Source organism: Lissotriton helveticus, chromosome 9 (assembly GCF_964261635.1).
Source record: "Lissotriton helveticus chromosome 9, aLisHel1.1, whole genome shotgun sequence".
NCBI lineage: Eukaryota > Metazoa > Chordata > Amphibia > Caudata > Salamandridae > Lissotriton > Lissotriton helveticus.
This window is the reverse complement of record NC_136070.1, coordinates 1,081,137,412-1,081,155,173: the sequence shown is the minus strand read 5'-3', so window position 1 is coordinate 1,081,155,173 and position 17,762 is coordinate 1,081,137,412. Positions and strand designations below refer to the sequence as shown.

At 45.9% G+C, this 17,762-nt stretch overlaps 1 protein-coding gene across 1 annotated transcript in view; it reads right to left on the bottom strand.

Annotated features, from left to right (window-relative positions):
- LOC144782234 (TATA element modulatory factor-like) overlaps positions 1–17,762 on the bottom strand; it is a 316,861-nt gene that overhangs the window by 162,393 nt on the left and 136,706 nt on the right. The window contains exons 7-8 of the mRNA XM_078661477.1: positions 11,428–11,594; positions 10,775–10,931 (exon numbers count right to left, since the gene is read on the bottom strand). Coding sequence (XP_078517603.1) covers positions 10,775–10,931; positions 11,428–11,594 — 324 coding nt within the window. The remainder of the gene's footprint in view (positions 1–10,774; positions 10,932–11,427; positions 11,595–17,762) is intronic.

Sequence of the window (17,762 nt, the reverse complement as noted above, 5' to 3'; positions counted from 1 at the left end):
ATGTGTGGTTACCCAAGGAGGTTGTGTCTGACAGAGGTACGAACTTCATGTCCACGTGCATGAAGAACCTATGGAAGGAATGTGGTGTGACTTACAAGTTCACTACCCCTATCACCCAAAGCAATGATCTGGTTAAGAGACTCAAAAAGACCTGGAATGGCATGATTATGGGTATGCCAGAGCCCATGAGGTGTAAGTGGGATGTCCTCTTGCCATGCCTTCTCTACACCTAAAGGGAGGGTGTGAGAAGTTGGCCTGATATATGATGCTCACTAGTTCTAGTGATCACCTTGTATCAGTCCAAACAACCCTTAGGGTGATTGGTTGTAAGTCAACCTTATAGACCAGCTATCCTAATGGTAGCATGGACAAAGCAGTCTTAGGCTAAACTCTTTTGGCATGTGAAGCCAGCTGTTTTACCACAATATAACCCCTTGAATACCAGATGAAAGGACACCACACAGGTTGTTATGAAAATAAACAATATATTTATTAATAACAAACACCTCTGAACTCTTTATGAGGTCAGAGGGCTAAGCACATGACAATCTCTTACGTTAAGTTGCACAAAATTACAATGGTGCCCTAGGGGCACGACAAACCATATACTAAGTAAGTGGAAAGTGAAAGTCGATAGTTAGAATGGAGTTGTCCAGAGACTCTAGGATCGATGGGACCACGCTACACTAACTCTAGGTAAGTAATAGGAGGCCCACGGAACGCGTGTGCAGAGTGTGAACTCACACGCGAGATGCGTAACAAAGTCTATGGACAGTACAGTTCAAGTTAAAGGTGAGTACGGACAGCCCTGACTAGTTAGGACAAAAACGACTGTGGAACTGGACACTAGGACAGTTAAACTACCCTTGAGCACCGAAATGCTCTCGTTACCTCAACCACGGGCCGCGGGTGCATAGGTGCCAAAGTGTGTCGGGTTCGCGCGTTGAAGTCAATGGAGCCTGAAAGAAAAGATGCTGCAGGCGACCAGGAGGAAGATGTCCGGTGCAATCCAAGGGTGGATTGGTGAAGAAGGAAACCTGAAAGCAGAGGGGACAATGTTCACAGCCACTAGCCAGTGACTGGAGTGGAACCAGGAAGGAACCAGACGTCGTCGTCGCGATCAGGTGAAGAGTGGACGCTTGACTCTGCAGCCACGTCGACCAGGAGGTGTCTTCGACGACCAGGATGGAGGCACGAGCTGTCCCACGCAGGCTCTCGCTGTCGGCGGTGTTGGATCCGGAATCGGCATCAACAGGCCTTGGCAAAGGCAACCCACGCGGTGAGTGAAGAAAGCGTCTGGTGCGGACTAGGAGAGTCCGGGGTGCCCCTCTTTTGGAAGGGAGCAAGGGCCAGTCTGGAGCAACCAGACTAGCAGCAAAGATTCACAGGTTCGTCGTCTAGGAGGCCACTAGCCAGCCGGCAAGTGACCAGACAACGCGTCGAGCAGCAACAAAGCAGAAGGGCCCCACGCAGATCTCGTGGATGCTGGAGGGCTGGTCTTCGGTGCAGGAGCTGCTCGGGGCTGGGGCTTCTCAGTCCCCAAAGCACTTGGTCGAGTTTACCTCGAGAGTCGTGCTGGAAGCGAAGTGCAGTTTCTTCCAAGATGGCCGTCCCACGTGTCTCGTCGCACCCATGGGTCTCAGCTTTGCTGCAGATGTGAGTTGAGGTCGGAGAGGTCTGGGAATCCGGGTCTCGTCGGGCTCTGAAGTCTGGAACCTCGAGGGAAGACGACAAAGGGAAGCCGCTGGACGCTTGATGGTGCCTGCGTGTGCAGGGTGGACACTCCTTGCCCACAAGGGAGATTTCTTCAGTCTTCTGTGGAGCAGAACGTCGAAGTCCAGAGTTTCTTCTTGTAGAGTAGTTCAGGATTAATCTAATTTGGAATGGGACCAGCTCCTACCTTTATCCTGCTAAAGGGGGCTGCACTACTGACTAGGTCCCTCCCCTGGGTGGGACCAGGAAGGGGGGTGGCTACACCCCCTATCCTTTGTCCGGTTTCCCGCCAGAGCTGGGGCAGGGATGCCCCAGCAACTGGTTTGAACCGGTGTATGCACAGGACACCTTGTGTGCCCCGGGCATGTCTCATTCCTTTCAGGCCTATCCTACCCAATACACAATATCCTGTCTGGGGTGGTGCTAGCACCTCCCAAGGCAGGAAACCCTTTGTCCAAGCCTCCCTCGCTGGAAGGACTCCCAGCAGCAGGAGGTCAGACTTGTGTCTGTGGTGGCAGCATCCATTTTGTGATGCCAAGGCTCGAGTTAACTTTAACCGGGGTACTCAGTTACATACATGTCGTGTCCCTCTAGAAGGGTGGAATGCTACCCCCGTCGCCAGAAATGGCGAGGGGGAAGTATTCCAATTCGTATGACACCTTACTCGACATGTTTTGATAATGTTATACCAGAGTTAGCATTTAACAGCGAGGATTATAATGCACTTCAGTGTATATGGTATAGCGTTATCATGGAACAGCTATTAGGACTTGGTTCCGCAAGCTGCAAACGGGCTCAGCTCATGCCAGAGCACCATCTCACATAATTCCAAGCACTCTGCCTTCAGGATTGATAAGGCCTTCCATAGGAGTGACTGATAGGAATATATGTGTCCATTTTAGGTTTAGATATAGGGAACTATATCTAAAGCAAAGGGTGATTACACCACCTTGCCCCAGCTGTCGTGCAGCCAGTTGTGTCTGTTTAGATGGCCAGCCAGGGGTGGCATAATACATGCTTCAGCCCCTGGTAGGCCCTGGGTACACCTATGCCCTGGATACCTAAGGTATACTGTACAGGGACTGATAAGGTGGCCCAGTACCAATTGGTAAATGCACCTAAGGTACATGGAGTCCATTTTAGCAGAGAGAGCAGGAAGCCTGGGGTCCTGAATAGCAGGATCCCAGGCCAACTAAGTCGAAAGCCAGCAAAACACTAGGCAAAAAGTTGGGGGCAACCATAGTCAGATATCCACCTTCCTACAGAGGGGCCGCAGAAAGGAGTAGGGTTCAGCTCCTTGGAACTCCTCTATGGACACCCTTTGATGGGACCTTGAATTCTTGTCACGGAGGGGTGGGAGCAAGCTCCCAGGAAACCCCTCCCAGGATGTGGTAAGCCACATGCTGGACGTCCGGGACCATAACCACAGCTTCCGGAAGCAGGCTAAAAGTAACCTTGAGGCTGGCCAAGAGGTGATTAAACTCTGGTACGAACAGAAGGCCACATTCGTGGAATTTTAACCTAGCCAGCAGTTATGGCCATGGACGCAATAGAGCTCGGGCTCTCCAGGACCACTGGACAGGCCCATATGAAATCAAGGAGTGGAAGGGGGAGGCTAGCTACCTGGTGGACTTTCGGATCCCTAGGACTCTCCTGAGGGTGTTCTATATGAACAGGTTGAAGTTTCACTGCGAGAGGTCTAAAGTGAGCATGCTCCTAGTGACAGATGAGGGAGAGGAACAAGAGAGTCCACCTCTCCCTGACCTTCTCTCTGCACAGGAACACAATGGGTCAGTGGAGAGTGTCAACCTCTCTTCCTGCCTGACCCTCAAGCAGCAAGGTGACTGTTACCAGTTGCTGGGGCAGTTTGCCCCTTGTTCTACCCCCTCCCCCCCTAACCCCCAGACTCACACATCTGTGCGCACATGAGATTGACACCAGAGACAGTCCCCACTGTAAAGAACAAGCTTTTCAGGTTGTCAGACCGGGTGTGAGCCAGCATCAAGGAGAAAGTACCCAGAAAGTTAGCATTAGGGGTGTTTGAGCCCTCGGACAGTCCCTGGTCCAGACCAAAGGTGACCCTGCCGGAAGCTGAGCCAGAGCTCCCGTTCTGTGTGGATTACCGAGGACTCAATCCAGTCACCACAACTGATGCACACCCAATCTTCAAAGCTGATGAGCTCATTGACGAGTAGGCACTGCCAGGTTCCTCAGTACCGTTGATTTGACAGCAAGGTGCAGGCAGATCACCTTGACTGAGGGAGCCAAAGAGATTCTAAACGCCAGGGACATTACCAATTCCTGGTGATGCCCTTTGGATTGAAGAATGCCCCTTGTACCTTGCAGCAGTTAACAGGGTCCTAGCTGGCAAGGAGGAGTTCTGCTCTGCCTACTTAGATGACATCACCATCTACAGTTCTAGCTGGGAGGAACACCTGCACCACCTCGAGGAGGTGCTTCGGGCCCGGCCACAGGCGGGCCTGACCATCAAAGGCAGTAAGTGCCAGGTTGGGCAGAGTCCCAAGATGTATCTGGGACACCTGGCAGGCGGAGGCAAGGTGCAACCCCTCCAGGTCAAGAAAGAAACCATCATGGCCTGGGAACCACCTAAAATCCAAACAGAAGTGAGGGCCTTCCTGGGCCTCACTGACTATTATCACCAATTTGTTAAGAGATATGGCACAATTCTGGCCCGTTAACTGCGCTGACTTCTAAGCAGCAGCCTAGGTAGGTGAATTGGACAGAGGGTGTCAGAGAGCCTCAGATTTTCTAAAGAAAGCCATGTGCACAGCACCGATGCTCAGAGGGGCCCTGATTTTTCCAAGGGGTTCATCGTGTAGAGGGATGCTTCATACCATAGTATATGTGCAGTCTTAGTACAACTGAATGAGGAGGGCCAGGACCAACCAGTAAGTCGCCTTCCTTAGCAAGAGGCTACTTTCAAGGGAAGAGAGGTGGAGGGCCAATGAAAGAGAAGCTTTTGCTGTGGTCTGTGCCCTTAAGAAGTTGAGACCATACCTGTTTGGGACTCACTTTCTAGTTCAGACCGACCGCATGCCCCTCAGATGGCTCATGAACACGATGGGGAGAATCCCAAACTCTTGAGGTGGTCGATCTCACTACAGGGAATGGACTTTACGATGGACCATCGCCCAGGGGCAGACGAAGCCAATGCGGACGGTCTCTCCAGGTACTTCTGCCTAAGTGAAGAGCGATCCCAGGGGGTTGGGTAGCTCTCTCCACTCTCATGTTAAACCTGACAGCCTTAGGGTGGTCTTCTCCCGAATGTTTGCCTGCATCTCTCCATTCTTCTGTACCCATGTTTTCTGGTTCTAGTCCTCTGTGCACTTTAGTGCTGCTAATCAGTGCTAAATTGCTTGTACTCTCTCCCCTGAAACACAGTGACATTGGATCGTACCCAATTGGAATATTTAATTTACTTAGAAGTCCCTAGTAATGTGCACTAAAGGTGCCCAGGGCTTGTAAATTAAATGCTACTAGTGGGGTCCCAGCACCGATTGTGCCACGCGCATAAGTAGCCCTCTGTAGGAAGCTGCCTCTGTATATACTATATACCAAAGTATGGTATAGTGTGCACAGAGTCCAGTGGCTCCCCAGAGGTATAGCAGAGGCTAAAGTTGATAATACCTTACTCTCTTTTGTGGCAAGAGGGTTGAGCAGTCAGGCTTATCAGAGGTAGTGTTAAACCTTTATTGTACACACTCAGGCATGAAATGATGTCACACACTCAAAGACTGAATCCAGACCAATTGTTTGTACAAAAAGTTATTTTGTTATTTTTATTACTAGAACCAAGATTTACTAAGTAGCAAGTAAGTGATATTTTCATAACAATAATACTTTTCAAAACACGGTGTGTACTGGTTTTGTAGAAGCATACAAGTTACTTTGCAGAATAGGAAATGTGTTGTAAATCCTTTAGAATACTTGTAATTACTTTAGATCACTTTCTGGTTATTTTCCAGTTACTTTTCTAGTTTAGTGCAAAGCACACAAAGAACACAGGTTAGGCATTGAAGTACATTAGTAAGCAGGACAAATTATATGCAGACACCCAGTTACTTTGCTGCAATACAAGTCAACACTTTTCTGAGAAAAAGCACACCATGCAATCCTATGGGGAAAACGAAGTTAGCAATTGCAGGCAAGTAAAACAGTGTCCTCCTTTTGGGGGTTGAACCAAGGTTCCCCAAAGTTCAATTCTGCACTCAAGGTGCACCACCAGCAGCTCTCGAGAGGTCGGATGCAGGGGTGCCAATGCTAGACAATGGGGACTGGGGGCACAACGGTTGGAGGCTTCACACGGGCAGGCCACTCGGGCCAGGACGAAGATCTCTTGGGGTTTAGGTGAGGGCAAAGGGGGATCCAAGGCAACCTCAAAGCTGCACCACCAGCGGCACAGGGGCTGCCGGGTGCAGAGTCCTTACGCAGTGTCAGGTGCCCAATACAGTTCTATGGAGATCTTCAAAATCGGTCCTGGGCTGCAGGCGTCTGTCCGGAAGTCATAAGAGGGAACCCAACAGCCAGGTAAGTAACTTCGAATGCAGGTGGACGTCAGGACACCTTTGGAACTGGTCGAAACGACACAGGGCTGGAGGCGGCAGGGGTGTCTTCTGGCGTTGGGTTTCCTCCTTAGAGGAAGGTTGCGGTTGAAGTGGGTTTGTCGTGAAGAGATGCAGGCATTGACACTGGAACTTGGAAGTGACACCCCTCAATGGTTTGGAGGTCAGGACTGCTGGGGAACTACTTCAGGACCGCTGAACTCTCTGGACAAGGGTCGTGGACGGCGGGGCAGAGGTAAGTCCCTGAGCAGGGTTTCATGGTTTTGCAAGGTCTTGATCGCCTTTTGTGGACAGGGCCACTGTCCTGAAGAGTCTTGAGTCTTTACTGAAAGAAGGGATCAGTCCTCACCAAGTCTGGAGGTTTTCTGACCTTTTTGGAGCCACTGTGTTCTTCGCAGGGAGGATCGGAGCTGCAGGCAGGCTGGTAGGGCTGGAGCCAAGTCAGTTAGGTCTAGAGTCTTCACTGCTGCAACGTCTTCGGGTTCCAGTCTTCGTAGGTCATCAATTCTAAAATCCTGGGTTCTGGGCTGCCCCCTAAATACTATATTCAGGGGGCGTTTTAGGGGTCTCGAGATAGTAGCCAATGGGCTACTGACTTTAGGATGAATACACCCTTGGTGTACTTACCCACATAAGGGAGTGAGACCATTCCCTAACCCCAATTGCGGGATGCCCCCCATCAGCAAGATGGCGGGCACAGAGGAGTGGGCTCCACCTCACGTTCCCCAGCTGAGGGGTGGAGTTGGCAGAGATCGGCACACCTCCTGGGCTTGCTAAAGTTTCCCACCTGTCTTCCCGCTGAAAAGGGGCTGAGAGAGGAAGAAGGCCTGCTCCGGATAGAAGGAAAGGCTGGGGGCTGCGTTGCAAATGTGACCAGGCCTTTAAAGTTCACCCTTCACGGATGGCTCTTCCTGACCTGGGGAAGGTGTAAACACCCCACAGGTCAAGGCTTTGTTTCTGGGCCCTGGGTTCGAAGGCTCCCACCCCAGGGGTCCAGAAACTTGTCTCGTGGTGGTAGGCTGGTGTTCACCAGTCAGGAACCCACCAGTGGTTGGTTTGGTTCAGGGAACCCCTGAGTGCATGGAATAGTAAATCTGACATTGGAATCGGAGCAGGTTTATTATTTTTAGATGTTTGATAGAAAAAAAACAGGATTCACTAAACCCATTATGGTACTAGGAAACTTGTAGTGCCCAGTTTCTAGACCATATACTCAGTATGACTTTACTGTGCACTTCTAATACCTAAGAATGGCCTTAGATATTTTAGAGGCCTGTCTGTTCATGCAGATAGGTCCTTACATGAGGTATAGCGCACCCTGACTTAAGGGTGACATACCTAGACTTCATGCAGTGCTTGACAGGCATGGCACACAGGGGTGCGTGCCATGATGACTCTTCACATTTAGCTGCACAATAATACGCAGGCTACAATAACAGTGGTGCATGTTTCTGGTGAGAGGTCCCGGAGGGAGGCATAATACTCGCTGCAGCCCTCAGGGGCCTTTCCCTGGCCACCACGCCATTGGTACCATAGGTACCCCTTACAAGGGACTGGTAGGCCAGGGTTGTACCAATTGTGGAAACAATGGCACAGGTTACGGAAAGAACACAGGCCCTGGGGACCTGATTGGCAGGGACCCAGGGCACACTCAAAATGCCCCCTAACCATGTTTCAGGCCTGCCATGGCAGCGCCTGCAGTTGGCTTTCACTGTGACTTAGCAGGTAAAATTACTTTTTAATCCCTGAACTCCCCCTTTTATTACATACAAGTCACCCAAAAGGACGGCCCCTGGTAACCCAAAGGGCAGGGTGCTAAGTAAGCAAAGGGAAGGACATGTGCTTGTATACTTTACCTGTCCTAGTAATGAAAAACGGTATATTTAGTTCTTCACTACGGTGAGGCCTACTCCCCTCAGAGACTAGCATTGGGACTTCCCTTATGTGCTCCTAAGTGGTCATCCCTGATCCCAGGGGAGTATCTTTATCATGTTTGGTATGGGGGAATAGTAGTGATAAATGCGCTTTGCTGGTAAGGTTGGATTCAACACTATAAGTAAAGAAATGCCACTTTCAGACAGTGGGCATTTTCCTGCTCTTAAATTTGAACTATGCGATATGCAACCTGTCTCAAACAGACATCGGGACGGAGAGACAGATCCCATTTAAGCATTCTTTCCTAACAGCCATAAGCCCAGGAAGGACAGGGGTGGCTGAAAACTCCCTTGCAAAAATCTGCATTTCTATGACTGACCTGGGCAGACGGGGGGTAAGGGGGCTCACACCGGACATCAAGGAGTAATGACCCTGACTGCCAGTGCTACAAAAATGGCTGGTGATCCCCATAGATAACTTGGCAGTCAGGACTGGCTTGAAAGGGGTGCGTGTGCACTTCAAAACCACTCTTTGAAGTCTCCCCCACCTCAAAGGCACATTTGGGTAGAAGTACTGGGTCTCTGACCCTCCCAAATCAGACACTTTCAGACCCCTACACTGAATCTCTGCCAGAAGAACTATGGTACTGCTCAAAGGACTAAACTGGACTATTTTTCTGCTTGTTGCCCTGCTGCTCTGTGCCTCTACTGGAAGGAGAGCTGGTTTCTGCCTTCCCTCAAAATTGCTCTCCAGGGGCTTGTTAACTTGCCTCCTGTTTCTGAAGTCTCAGGGACACAAAAGACTTCCTGAAATTCTGCTGGTGGTGCTGGACTCTGCCTTCTTTAAGTCCTACCCTTACCTGAGGTGCCTCCTCAAAGTTCTGGGCCTCAGAAGTGGGTTCTGTAGATGAGTTTCTGCCATATCTGACGCAGCACGAAGCCCTGCAAAATCTCGCCTCACATCTGACCTCTCTCAGAACCGACGCCAAAGGACATTAAGCCTCGCCCAGCCTTTTCGAACCGGCGCAAAGCCTCACCTCACAGACTGTGATTCCGGATCCAAGATTCTGTGTTCAGCCGGCCAAGTGGGTCCCTGTAGCTGGCTCGTGCTCCACCACAGTCAGCCTGAATTTGCACTAGGCCTCAAGTAACCTTTTTAGGGCTACCTGCTTCTAAGCGCTTTATTACATTTAGTTCTTCAACATACAAAATCTCGACTTCTACTAGATGGATTTTGATAGTTTTGGTCTTGTTTTACTCCGACAAATATTCTCTATTTTCCTATACTGTTGTGGAGTCTTTTTGTGGTATTATACCACAAATACTTTACACATGGTCTTCTAAGTTAAGCCTGCCAGCTCTTTGCCAAGCTACCAGGGGGTGAGCACGGGATAATTTGGGATTGTGTTGTGACTTACCCGTACTAGGATTGTGGTCCCTACTTGGACAGGGAGCATACCTCTGCCAACTGGTGACCTGATTTTTAACACATTGAAACAACTGCAATATTCTTGACAAAAAATCTCCTTGTGAACAACTGCAGTGTGTAATATTGGCTCCATGGGTATTCCAAAATTGCTGCACAGGTCTCATATAAATACAGGCATTCTGCAGAATGATAACCCGTGATGGCATTTGATGCTACGGGAAAATGATCTGGGGAGATGTAGGATGAAGAGTCTAACATAGAATTCATCACTTCTTTACATCAGCGAAACGGCGCTCTATTGAATACAATACTTTTCCTTTTTAAGTGTTCAGACTGGCTTTCAAATAATGGATGACATGCAACGAGGTTGGCATGGCTTTTGCATTACTAATCTGGATTACCAGATTCTAAAGCAGAATAATTGTCAAAAGGTTGTGCCATGCTTCTTTAGAAAAAAGAAATGTTTTCACCAAGCAATCCATAGAAGAAAAGAAGACACTTTTTTAATGGCTCCCATCTCTACCATGTACAAAGAAAGAGCTTCCAATTGCGATATCTGGCAAAATCGCAATTGTACCGAAAATGATCAATTCTGTCAACAAAATGAAAGACACTGTGAAGCTGCACTGCAATAAAAAAAAATACTGTTTTAAGATCAATTTGACCACTCCAGTCACCTTGATGAAGCTGGAGACAAATCTACATAATACAGAGAACTCATCAGTATATACATGATCTTACATGACTTGTGATATTCTCGCCCCTCAAATGGAGTAGATGCCAGAAGGGAGTGACAGTGAAATCGTTTGGTATTTACAGGTATATTCACACAGTCCCAGTAGAAGGCCAATGATCATATATACCTTGCCTTGTGATTTGGAAAGACAACTTGTGTGGATAAGTTGCTCATACCAAAAAGGAATGTTAACTCACACTGTTTTAGAGTTTCAGCCTCTGCCTTCATTCAGTGCATCTAATTAACAGTACGAACTCCAAGCACAGAAAATTACTGGGGACCAGTGGGTTCTGTACTGTTTGTCTTGAGCTTTGCATGTCCAGTATGTCACTTTCTTGTGCAACAGGTTTTTAAAGCTGTATTCGAGCAATGACATGGATACAGCCAAATTAACATTACTGAACTTGACTGTAGTTGAAAAGGTGATCTGCAAACAAACCTGAAGTGCTAGAGCTTCCTGCTGCTGGCGACCCTCCTCCTGCGCTTTTTCGAGTGCCAGACAAAGTTCTTCTTTAGCTCTGATCTCACAACTTAAAGCTGCCTCTTGTGCTTCACTGAATTTTGCTGCATTAGCTTTGTGAAGTTCTGCAAGTTCTCTGAAGAAACAAAGAGATTATTAACTTTGTTCTCAGTACATTAATTAATGATCCAAACTATATGCCAACTGACAATCCCTAATAAGCAGTGTTACAACACTCAAACTAAAAATCTGAAATGTGCAAGGAAATAAATATAAAATGGACATTGAACCCATAATCTATTAATTTAAAGGATAAAACTAGATATCGAATAGAGACATATTTATTGTTATTTATTAGATAAAACATATTTTAAAATATTTTAAGCCTTGCTTAATGCTTTTGCTACCAGACTCAGTTGAATCTCCTAAGTCATGCTCCGTTCAAATTCTTCAGCTTTTCTTTCTGCTTCCAGGAGAAATGCCACATTCATCTTCTACCAGAAACCCGCATGGCTCTATTTTTTTTAAATGACTGGCAAGAATGAAGCCTGTGATCTTGATTCAAAGTACACTACATGATGATGCGATCATCCGACACATTTTATGTCCTGTCATGAGAAATTATTATCTACCTGAAGGAGCTATCAAGTGCAGCCTGAAGACTACGGTTCTTTTCTTGAAGTTCTTCTATGTCAGCCTGCTGTTGTGTGAGTTCCTTTTCTTGTCGCTCAACCACGCTGTTTAACTTTTTTATGTTCTCTCGATGCTGTTTCTCCACTTCTTCTTTACCATCAAACACCTACCATAAGAAACAATTGTTCAATAAAATATTTCACACACTAGACAAATGCCAACCAAGCGGTGTCATTGTCACAATTTATTTTGTCTTGGAAAGTTCTTTAAACTATATATATGTATATATATCCACAAACACAGAACGTAACAAGGTCACGTCGATGCACTCCAATCCGAGGTCAATTACCACAGTAAATCAAATGTGGTCCAAGGTTTCTTTATTTGATTCCTTACAGCATGAAATCAGGCATCTGGAACAAGGTCCCAACGCGTTTCGGCGATACACTCTCCTTGATCACGGGATCTTTGGAGGACGCGAGAATGGATATATATATATATATATATATATATATATATATATATATATACACACACACATATATATACATATATATATATATATATATATATATATATATATATATATATATATATATATATTACCTACTGGCGGTCGCCAGTAGGTATATATAGTTAGGATTTTTTCCCTATGGGATTTTTGAAAATTCTATGTCTAATAACTGGCGTTTGTGGACGGAATTGGCTGAAATTTTCAGGAAAATGGCACATTTTGTTTCTGAGCAGCCCTTGAAAATTTGGGGGGGGTTCGTCAAGGGGGGGCCGAGAAAAAAGGGGGGTCCCAAAACGTGTTTTTAACATTGAGTTTTCCATAGGGCGGTTGGCCTCACTTTTAGCCCGAACGGCTGAATGGATTTGCACGAAACTTGGCAAAATTGTAGGGACTGGTAGCCCGATGTGCCTTTTGTAGGTCTCAATATATGTGCTCCAGTGGATTTTGAGAAATTAACGTTTAAAAAAAGATATATATCTGTAACAGCGGACCGGGCAGCGTCCCAGGACGCGTACTTTTCGCGCAACGGAGCTTTGTGAAGCGAAGCTGATTGGTTCTCTGGCGTCTGTCAACATTCCAAAAAGTCCGTAGCGGCCGCCATCTTGTCTCTCGGTAGGATCGAGAGACAAGAGGAGGCCAAAACAAAGGGGGAAATAACCATAAGGGGGCATAGTAGATCCTCGCTGACCCCCTAGGTTTGATGTGGAGGTTTTAAAAGGGCCCCGCGGGGCAAAAAAAATAATAATAATAATAATCGAACGGCTGAATGGATTTGCACGAAACTTGGCAAAATATTAGCGACTGGTAGCCCGATGTGCCTTTGCTAGGTCTCAATATATGTGCTCCAGTGGATTTTGAGAAATTAACGTTCAAAAAAAGATATATATCTGTAACAGCGCTCCGCTTCGCGTAACGGAGGTTTGCGAAGCTGATTGGTCATTCTGTCACTGGGCTATAGTTGGGCTACATCTGGCTGATATTTGGGCTACATTTGTTTTTTTGTGTGTCTGGCGGCACTCTTTGGGCTACATTGGGCTACATTGGGCTTCATTGGGCTACATTGGGCTACATTTGGGCTCCAACATATATATAGGCCAATGTAGCCCAATATATATTTTTCAAAGTTAATTTTCGTAAAAACCACTGGAGCATATATCTTGAGACATAGCAAAGGCACATCGGGCTACCAGTCCCTACAATTTTGCCAAGTTTCGTGGAAATCCATTCAGCCGTTCGAGCTAAAAGTGAGTCCAACCGCCCTATGGAAATGAAGGAAATGAATGGGTAATTTGTAATTAGCAAATAGCTAATCGCAAACTAGGAATGGTAAAGAATCGCTATTTATTCCTTAAAGTTCGCTATTTAGGAAATGCAAAAAACTTTGATGATACATATGGCGGTTCATCTCTAACAAGATAAGAAGCATAGGGATACATTTATGATGACTGGCGCATCACCAGGGATGTGTTAGTCATTCTGTGCCGCTGTTCCGTCACCTATGGTGTGCTGCATTTACAATGCGGCGCATCATGGGGCAAAAACAGCACAGATGCGTGATGTATCTGTGCCGTAAAGGTGGCGCATTGCTGGAGTTGTATCGCAAGTGTGATGAAGCTCCAGCAAGGGTCGGGGGTGCCCCTGTCGCAGGGTTTCTGTTCTCACACAGAACTGTGGACAGAGGATTGGAACCTCGGCGAATTAGGGTGTCCCAAAACTCACGTTAGTAATCAAAAACCCCTTAGCAAGCTAGGTACAGTGTCACATTGGATATAACAAACTCTCAATGTTTAGACAATCCAGAATATGAACTTATAGTACCTCAGGATACGTGGAACTCATGAACAGTCGGTCGTTATATATTTCTTAGAAACCAGAACATGGAGTTAAGAAGAACACATGTGTATTTGAAATGTTTATTTACTAATGCCGTCTTCTCAGGCGTAGTATCTTAGATAATACAAGTACACATATTATCAGTAGCAAAATTACCAGCATAGTTACTAGTACATAAAAAGCGAATGGTGATAGTATGTTAACATGCTGTAAATGAATAAGAGTTAGCAACACATATAAGCAGCCGCGGGCCGTGGAGGGAGTTACGGTGAGGCAGGGAGGCGGGGAGGGGGAGAAGCAGGGTGGAGAATACAAGTACACATATTATCAGTAGCAAAATTACCAGCATAGTTACTAGTACATAAAAAGCGAATGGTGACAGTATGTTAACATGCTGTAAATGAATAAGAGTTAGCAACACTTATAAGCAGCCGCGGGCCGTGGAGGGAGTTACGGTGGGGCAGGGAGGCGGGGAGGGGGAGGGGCAGGGTAGAGAGGGCTCCACCCTGCTTCTCCCCCTCCCCGCCTCCCTGCCTCACCGTAACTCCCTCCACGGCCTGCGGCTGCTTATATCTCACCCTCCCTAATACACATATTATATTATTTGCTAAGAAGGTCTCTTTGTGTTGGTTTAGGGCGTGCCCATACTTTAGTGTCTTAGATTTGAAGGAATCACATCAGCATACACCAGCGCTCTCTTCATGTGAACCGCATCAACTGTTGTGTATGTGTGTTCGGCAAAGCAATATAAAACCCGCCTCATGCCCAGAATTGGCAGAAGTTGCACTTATGTTATGAGTATGAAGTCGTGGAGATCAGACCTCATAACAATTCTGTATTGTGTTGTTCTTGAAACTTTAGCACTCGCTGTACAGATATAGTTTAACAAGCAAAGCAGATAGTAGAGCAATAACATATTATTCTCATGTAAACCACGATGAACTACTAGGTGGAAAGCTAAAGCAACAACTAAGTGTCGTGTGCAGAAGTTGCAAAAAAGGAAAAATGGCGTTTAAACCGGTAATGAGCCCATGCCAACTTAACACGGTGTAAAGATATCCAGGACCTAGATGACACCTCCCCATGATCCGGAAACGAACTGAATAAGATAATAGAAGTGCCATCTCATGAGAGCAGATTGCAAGTTTATATGTGGACGGTCCACAAGGTAAAGCATTAAAAACTAGGAAAATGTAATGCTAAAGAAAAATAAAACAGCCAAGTACTTTATCGAGTCTTAAGCCAATAGGCAAGGTAAATAATAAAAACTTGACAAATAAGTCAATCAATTGTCAATGAAATGCTAGTACTCAGCATATCAAACATGAAAAAGGTCTATGACATAACTGTGTATGCAAAATAAGCTGCAACAGCCTCCAATAGGAAGTCACCGTCTTCATCCGAAAACAGTTCAGCCATCCAATTTAAAAGCGGAAAAGAACATACGTGCTCTCCCAGCACCGGATCCTCTATCACCATCAGAGGACAGCTCGGTGGGTTTTCAAGAAAGCTCTGTTCCAAGAAAGACTGTGCTGCCGCCAGTAAATTCCAGGGACCAAGTAGTCCATGCATCAATGCCACAGCCATAATCCTTTCGCCAGGACAAACCAACTCGTGAGTAATGATAGGAGTCATCAGCTGATTAAAGTCGACGTCAGGAGAAACCGGTCCGCAGAGACACAAATCAATGGACCAATCGAAATCACAGGTCAGGCAGTGAAATACAGGCTGGACACAGGTGAAGTAGGAGAATCGAAAAGATAATCCATATGCCGTGCTTAATATCGCCAACGGCATTGTGCCATAATATTCTAGCATGCGATTGCGGAACAGTGTCAGCAGCTGCAGGGTGGGAGGTTGCATAGGAGGGACATCCATATTTAAAAATGTAAAAAAGCACAAGAGCGTCCGCTGGTAATGCAAGTAAAAATGCCAATCCACGAAGCAGAGTGGAGAAAATGGAATGAAAGAAAGCAGGGATGACTCCAAAGATTTTCTCAAATGAAGTCACGAGACCACTGGTAACAACTTTAAAAAAGTGCGCCAGGGCCTTTGTGGAGGATGCGTTAAAGATAGTCCGAACCATCTTGCTGAAATTGAAAGGCAAATGTGAATTGAAAAGGGTCTGCACCTCTGTACGGGTGTTCGCTATGTGAAGCACGAAAGTTTCACGGGCCGAACTCAAGGCCACCTCTCTCGGAGACAAAAGAGCTCTTATTCTTGCCATGCCGTTGAAATCTCTCCCAAGGTTGGTATTTGTGGCCAAATTGAAAACTCCCTATGTTCATGTGTGGGAGGAAATAGAACATTTCTGCAGCAAATAACCCGTTCACTTACTGTTACGATAAAAGGAATACTTTTAATTAACTCAGAACAATCTTTATTATTGAGCATCAAATAACTACCATTTTCCAACAACTTGAACGTGGGGATGATAGCAGGAACTGGCGTGCCTTGCAACACGCAAGCCATATTTGGTCGGTGTTTGTTGCATGAACCGTGTAACTGTATGTGCCTACACATTAGTGAATGATCTGGCGTCTCAGTGCATTCCTCTCCATTCAGATAAACTTCTTGATCATCTTTGAAACATCTGTATGTGTATGGAAGCGACCAGACCTCATGAAGAAAAGCACTACCTAAAGGTTCATAACGACCTATTGGTATATATTTCATACAATTTGAAAACTTATATAAAGCAAAAGGCAGCGTTATTAAACCGTGGATAAGGCACGTTGCCAAAAAACCCGCAATCCTCTGCTGATGATGTCACTGAGCATGTCATGAATGATGTAATATGTGACATCATCAGCAGTGGATTACGGGTAATAGTATCTCTAGTTTACTCCCCTATAGCTGTCTTTCTTTTAACATAAGTCTCTGTTTCCTTCCCTTATACTTACTGTTTTTGGTTCGCTTCCGGTTCGCGTACCGGCGAGCGAACTGGGAAGCGAACTAAGAGAAATAGAGGTTGGCACAGTTCCAAATATTGTACCAATTTTTTAATAACGGGGAGGTAGTTCTGAAAAGAACTTTTTTTTTTATTGTTTTTGTTGTTTTATATTTTTTTTATTTTTTTTCAGAACATTTTTTTACTTTTTTTGAATTTTTCTGAACAGTTTTATATTTTTTGGGGTTTTTCTTGGAGGGGGCAATGAAAACGATTCATTGTAAAGGGCTCAACAGGAGCAACAAAACAAAAAAAAAGTATTTATTATTTTGGGCGTTTCGTACAAACTTGCATATGATAGTCAATAGCTCTGTTGATCAGAGTGATGCTTCTTTCTCCGTAGCAAATGAATCCATCGCAAAATACGCAGATGTGTTTTACTTCACCAAATCTCATTTGTATATTTGGCACCATCTCCCTGCCCTCTGGTCCCGTTACTTCCGGTACAACAGATCTTCTGGCCATAATAGGGAGATTATCTAGGTCGTTCCGAAACTGTGCAGCACTGTAGTTGTTAGGATGCCACCTAGTCATATGGCGATGCATTGTGTAGTTTCCGAAACTGTATTTTTTCTCGGTTCCTCTGGACAGTCTATCTTGACATATAAGGCAAGTTACGTATCTTGCATTTACTTTTTTCTGACCTTTGGGAATTTTAAAAAATTGCCAAATGAAGTTTTCTTTCCGGTGAGACGTCCTGGGTTCCTCAGGCAAAAACTGCCTCTCTTCCTGCTCTTCCTCGTCTTCCTGTTCTTACTCTTCTTGCTGCATTATAACTTTAGCAGGTGGTCCACTCTTCCTTGGATGTGGTGGAGGTGGTGGGGAAGCACCAGCTGAAGCTACTAAAGAAGCCATTGCTCAGTGATCACAAAGGGTCTTTCTCTCACAATGATGAAAGTCAGAGTGAGGAAAGAAGGAGGGATTTTCATCATTTGGGAAAAACAAGAGTTCTCAACCAATGAAAAGTGTTCATTTTAGATTATATGACCTAGTCTTACATCATTAGGAAACCAAAAGTGAAATGAACCAATGAAAAG